We start from the raw sequence: 5,444 nt of genomic DNA, 5'->3' as shown, positions 1-5,444 counted from the left end.
TTTGTATTATATATATAAATATATTTAATATATAAACAGCATATTTTTCTTAAATATATACATTTGTGTTTTTGTATTTATATATACATAATAAATATACACAGTACACACTCATATATTATGTAAGCAAAAACTTTTATTTTGGATGTGATTAATCGCAATTAATCTTTTGACAGCACTAATATATATAGTAGTTTTAGTTCATTATATTTATGTTTTAAAAGTACATGTAATTTCAGCTACCTGAGTATTAATAAGTAACGTATAATATAATTTCAGTATTGCATTTTGCATGTTCTTTTTCACAGAGCAAAACTTTTTCTAAAGTAAAGTCGAATTTGACATCTGTTTGTACAAATTGAAAAGGTCTCAAAATAATTCTAATGTTTGACACAATAATAACTAAAGCAGCTTTCAGGTCATCACGTGTTGCTGATCTCTTCATTATGTAATAGTATTAATAAATGGCCCCTGTTGTTTCAACAAATTCTAGACATGGGGGTTAGAGCTGCTGTTTACACTGACAACAAAAATGACTTCACCGTGTGTTTCCCCCAACAACCCACATGAGTCAATTAGCTAAAGAACACAATGAGCTTTCACTACAGGCTGCTTTGCTTTTTTTTTTTACTGTGGTTTCTTTGGAGACACAATTCTGTCAGCTACCTGTATATTTCACAATTCTGTTGCATGTGTTTTGATAACATAACATAGCTTTTATTGTTCATATGGTCATTTGTTGTGTAATCTGTACGTTCTCGCAGGTCTTATCACTGGATGTTTCAACCAATCTGATCTTTCAACAAACTGACATTTTGTGAAAAAAAGTGGTTGAATTGGAAAACCTAGACATGATGTTGATATGAATGAATGTTTCATGCAATCGTCATCGCTGCTGTTTTAAGATAAGAAACAGCAGACAAAGTGTATTGTCTCAGGACAAAGAGCTGTATTGTTTTTTAGATGTGTAACCTCTTTCTCTCTCTCTGTTAGATTATATCTCAGAAGCAGTCCATCTGCTGTTCAAATGCTGGACAGACTAGACACAAGGTATATCAGGCATTTACCTCCCGTCATTGCTCTAAGCCCTTCAGTGACTTGAGAATCTGGTTGTTTCATGGTGTAAAAGTGTAATTCATTTGATTGATAGAATGGCGTTATTGTCAACACTTGTTTTAGGTTATATAATTGTTAAGATACAGCTTCCTAACCAACTGGGAGATTGAGATTATTAAACACACATCCTGGTAAAAACATGAAGAGTATTTACACAGTTTATGTTCTCTATATTTTGAGTAAATAGTGTTTAATACTTTGTTCTTGTTTAATTCTGACCCTCTGTTTCCTGTTTCTGTCCTGACAACGTTATAAAATTTTATTCTCAAAATCTTTCTGCTTTATCATGACTTAAGAATGTTCTCTATGTGTTGTGAAGGCTTGCGTCAATAATGTACCTTGTGCTGGCCGAGCACTGAGGAATGCTTTCTTATCCAATGGCCAGGATAACTGGAAAGCACATGTTAAACTGGCAAGAATCATCAGGTAGGCTTCACTGCAATAATGTATGATTTCTAGTTATAGAATATGGCCATTCACGCCAAAGGCTGATAACTATAGCTATAAAGTTGAACCCTTGTACGCTGTTGGGGTATTTCAGGACCATAAATGCTTAAACTACATTTGTTTAATAAAAATCTTTCACAAAATGATGGCACATTTTTCATGTTATCACCATGAATGAAATTAAGAAATGTAGATCTTTAAAGTGAATTTTACATAAAATTATGGTATTTTATATAAACTAGTGCTGTCAAACGATTAATCGCGATGAATCACATCCAAAATAAAAGTTTTTGTTTACATAATTTATGTATGTGTACTTTGTATATGTATATATAAATACACACACACACATGCATGTATACATTTCAGAAAAATATGTTGTTTATATATTAAATATATTTATTTATAATATAATATGAATATAAATATATACATGTAAATATTTTCAATATATATACTGTATGTGTGTATCTATATATACATAATATTGTTGTAACTTGCGTTACTGAGATTGTAACGAGTAATAATATTACCCAAATTTGATTAGTAATGCGTTATATTACTGCGTTACAGCAAAAAGTAATATACTACTGTAATATTATTACTTTTGTAATGCGTTACTCCCAACACTGATAAGAATAGGGAAGTCCACACCACAGCTACAATATAAACGTAATGGCACAGAGGAATGACATCATTGGAATCACTTTCAGAACAATATTTTTCCTGTTGATGTAATATAAAACATTGGCAGCCAATAAGAACAGCGGACGACATAACTGTAGCATGCTATTATAATAAACAGAACGTTAACATCTGTTTAACATTATCGTTATAGTTATCGTTCTTACTGTAGTGTGAATGGGCCTTTAATATGAAGTATCACATATAGTTGGGCCCAAAAGTCTTGACACTGAAAATTTTGAGATTCATAAACTTTCAATTTAACTTTAAATCTTAACCAAATAAAAGGTTTTGGGATTATGAATAATCTTAAAAGATATGTTATGATATAAAATAATATCTATTTCAGATTCTGCACATTTAAATCAAACTTATTTGTACAAAATGCCACACATCTTTCAACAGAAAATCATTTGGATATACAGTACATCACTCAATCTTGAAATATTTCACAATTTAACTTTGTAACTTAAGACTGAGAAACTGATTGGAATTTACAAGTTTATTTACAAAGTCACATTAACAAACCTTTTATGAATCTACATATTTCAAAATGTACAAAAATGTAAAAGTGGTTTATAAATCTTTTTTTAAACAATCAGCCAAATATTAGCCAGTGTTTATTTATTTATTTATTTATTGAAAGCATTATTATAATGGTTTTATTTTGTTTAGTAAAATGTTTTCCTGTTCTCATCTGGCATATTCTCAGGAGGACATATGTTGGTCTGGAGCTTGTGGAATGGCTGATGGATCGTTGTGAAGTTATCCAGAACAGGATGATAGCTTCCAAAATCTGGAACATTCTCCTGGACTTGGGCATTCTGCTTTCAGGTACATAGACATACTGTTACTGTGAATGATTGGATCGGAGGCACAAGCATATGCTGTAGAGTTTGGATGATTTATTGATTATATTATAAGCACAACATGCATATTGAATCTGCAAAACGGCCTGGCTCCCTATGAGGTGCCTGAGCAGAAAAGAAAGTCTAGACTGCTTTGTGTCAGATGTTTAACCCTGTTGTTCCCCTGTTGTGTCCAGTGGAGCAGAATAATGTATTTGAGGACTCCAGGTCTTTGTACCAGTTCACCTTTGAGGAATGTGAGGCCCAGAGCTGTGATTTCAGAAATCAGGTCAACTGGACGAATGCAGTACATCTGCTGCTACAGCTGGTCCCATACGTGCAGCTCCGCGGTGGAACCCAGAAGCGGTGAGCACATTTTTACACATAAAGCTTAATGATAGTGTTTTTTCTTAGGTCGAAGGTCATTAAGTATCTTGTCCCACAGGATTGTAAAACTTAATAGCTTTTAATTTACCATCCAGCGCTAACAAAACGTGCCTAGACCTGACATCAACCTTTACTGATTACCTTAGCAGAGCTAAACATATACAAAGAGGCTTTTAATTGCTATGTCAGTTGTGATTATTTACCACTTGGATTGTTTTTCTTGGCTTGGGATCCAAAATATTTTTTTGATGCAGGCTAAAGTTTTACATCTGTTCTTGAATCAGCGCCTCTCCCAGTGGACCTCAACTGTTTTTTTTTTCTTTTGTTAGTTGACACTTATATGATTTTCTTTTAATTAATTTCAACTTTCCTAAATTCAAATTAGAATTTCAATTCTAGTTCCTGTTTGCTACCCCTGTTCAAATTTAATACAAATCTAGGAATAGAAAACCCGGACACAAGTTAGCATTTTAGCATTTCCGGTTTCGTCATCCTGAAGTCTCAAGATATATTCATATTTTATTCTACAATACAATATACATGAATAATACCACATTGATTTTTTTTTTTTAAAGCTTTTATGTGTCTTTAAAAAGGGCAGTTGCTAACAAGTGGCTAAAAGGGATCAAAGAGGTTGTTTGGGACATTAAATGTCATAATGCTGAACTGAAAAAAATCATCCACACCCTAGTTCACTTCTACAGCTATTCCTCACACTCTTTCAAACTATTCTAACTCCGTCTTTCCAAGCTGTAGATTTTGAATTAAAAATGTCAGAAGCTTAATTGTGGTGACGTTGAAGTCATGTGTAGTTTGTTTTTAGCCTGCGTTTAGCTTTTTATTTCTGGCGATTGTTTTTAAAGGGGTCATGACATTTTTAAAAATGTTTTTAATATGTTCGTAGATGTTTACTTATATGGTTAATAAAGTTTTTTTGCGCAAAACACAAATAAATATGTGGAAAAATTATTATTTTCAACCCTCATTCTGACCCTCTGTCTAAAACTACCTGTTTTTAAGGGGCGGGTCTTTTAAGGCTTGTCGGGAATCAGCCACTGTTATGATTGGCTAACGTCAATGCATAGGAAACAAGTATCAGTGCCCCCTCGCTATTGCATGTGAGTGTTTTGAAAACATGATCAAAATAAAACGGTCATTTCCAGCCAAAGCTTTATGAAATCATTTACTTACAGTTTGTGATGCAGCTGCAGTCAGATCTAATACTGCTTAATTTTTCAACAAATGTTTCTTTGTGAACTCTCCATGTGACACTGTGCCTCGTTTACTAAACAAAATACTCCAAACAATCCTCTGAATCTGGGATGCCATTAAAAATAAACTATGCACTTGTTCCTTATGCTGGGATCCTTCTGATATCTGTACAAAGACGCGAACAAGCTGTTTAAACCAAACGCATCAAAGTGAATATTCTTTCACTCCATTTGTCCTACTGACGACAGACTCAAGCGCGTGGACTGTGTCAGAAAGTGAACGCGCATCTGTATACTGTATCCAGTGTAGACAATATAGCGGCAGTGATTGTAATTTCTATTTGCATTTGACGCGACTTGACACTCGCATTCACCGTAATCAATTGCCGTTAAAGGGTTAGTTCACCCAAAAATTTAAATTCTGTCATTAATTACTCACCCTCATGTTGTTCCAAACCCCTAAGTGTTCATCTTCGGAACACAAATTAAGATATTTTTGATGGAATCGGAGAGCTCTCTGACCCTCCATAGACAGCAAGGATATTACCACGATCAACGCACAGAAACGTAGCAAGGACATCGGTAAAATAGTCCATGTGACATCAGGAGTTCAACCGTAATTTAACGAAGCTACGAGAATACTTTTTGTGCGCAAAGAAAATAATAATAACATAATTTATTCAGCAATTCTTCTCCCCGAGTTACCGTCTTTCACCATTTTGGAGAGTACCCCAGAACGTAATCAACGTAA

At 33.7% G+C, this 5,444-nt stretch overlaps 1 protein-coding gene across 1 annotated transcript in view; it reads left to right on the top strand.

Moving 5' to 3' along the window:
• The window catches only part of rapgef5b (Rap guanine nucleotide exchange factor (GEF) 5b), a 20,790-nt gene that overhangs the window by 1,247 nt on the left and 14,099 nt on the right, over positions 1 to 5,444 (top strand). The window contains exons 2-5 of the mRNA XM_016556347.1: positions 994 to 1,050; positions 1,436 to 1,542; positions 2,960 to 3,081; positions 3,293 to 3,461. Of these exons, the coding sequence (XP_016411833.1) occupies positions 994 to 1,050; positions 1,436 to 1,542; positions 2,960 to 3,081; positions 3,293 to 3,461 (455 nt within the window). The remainder of the gene's footprint in view (positions 1 to 993; positions 1,051 to 1,435; positions 1,543 to 2,959; positions 3,082 to 3,292; positions 3,462 to 5,444) is intronic.

This window comes from Sinocyclocheilus rhinocerous, unplaced genomic scaffold (genome assembly GCF_001515625.1).
Source record: "Sinocyclocheilus rhinocerous isolate Xijiao unplaced genomic scaffold, SAMN03320098_v1.1 scaffold946, whole genome shotgun sequence".
Classification (NCBI taxonomy): domain Eukaryota; kingdom Metazoa; phylum Chordata; class Actinopteri; order Cypriniformes; family Cyprinidae; genus Sinocyclocheilus; species Sinocyclocheilus rhinocerous.
Note: the sequence above shows the minus strand (reverse complement) of the source record. Positions and strands in the feature narration are given on the sequence as shown.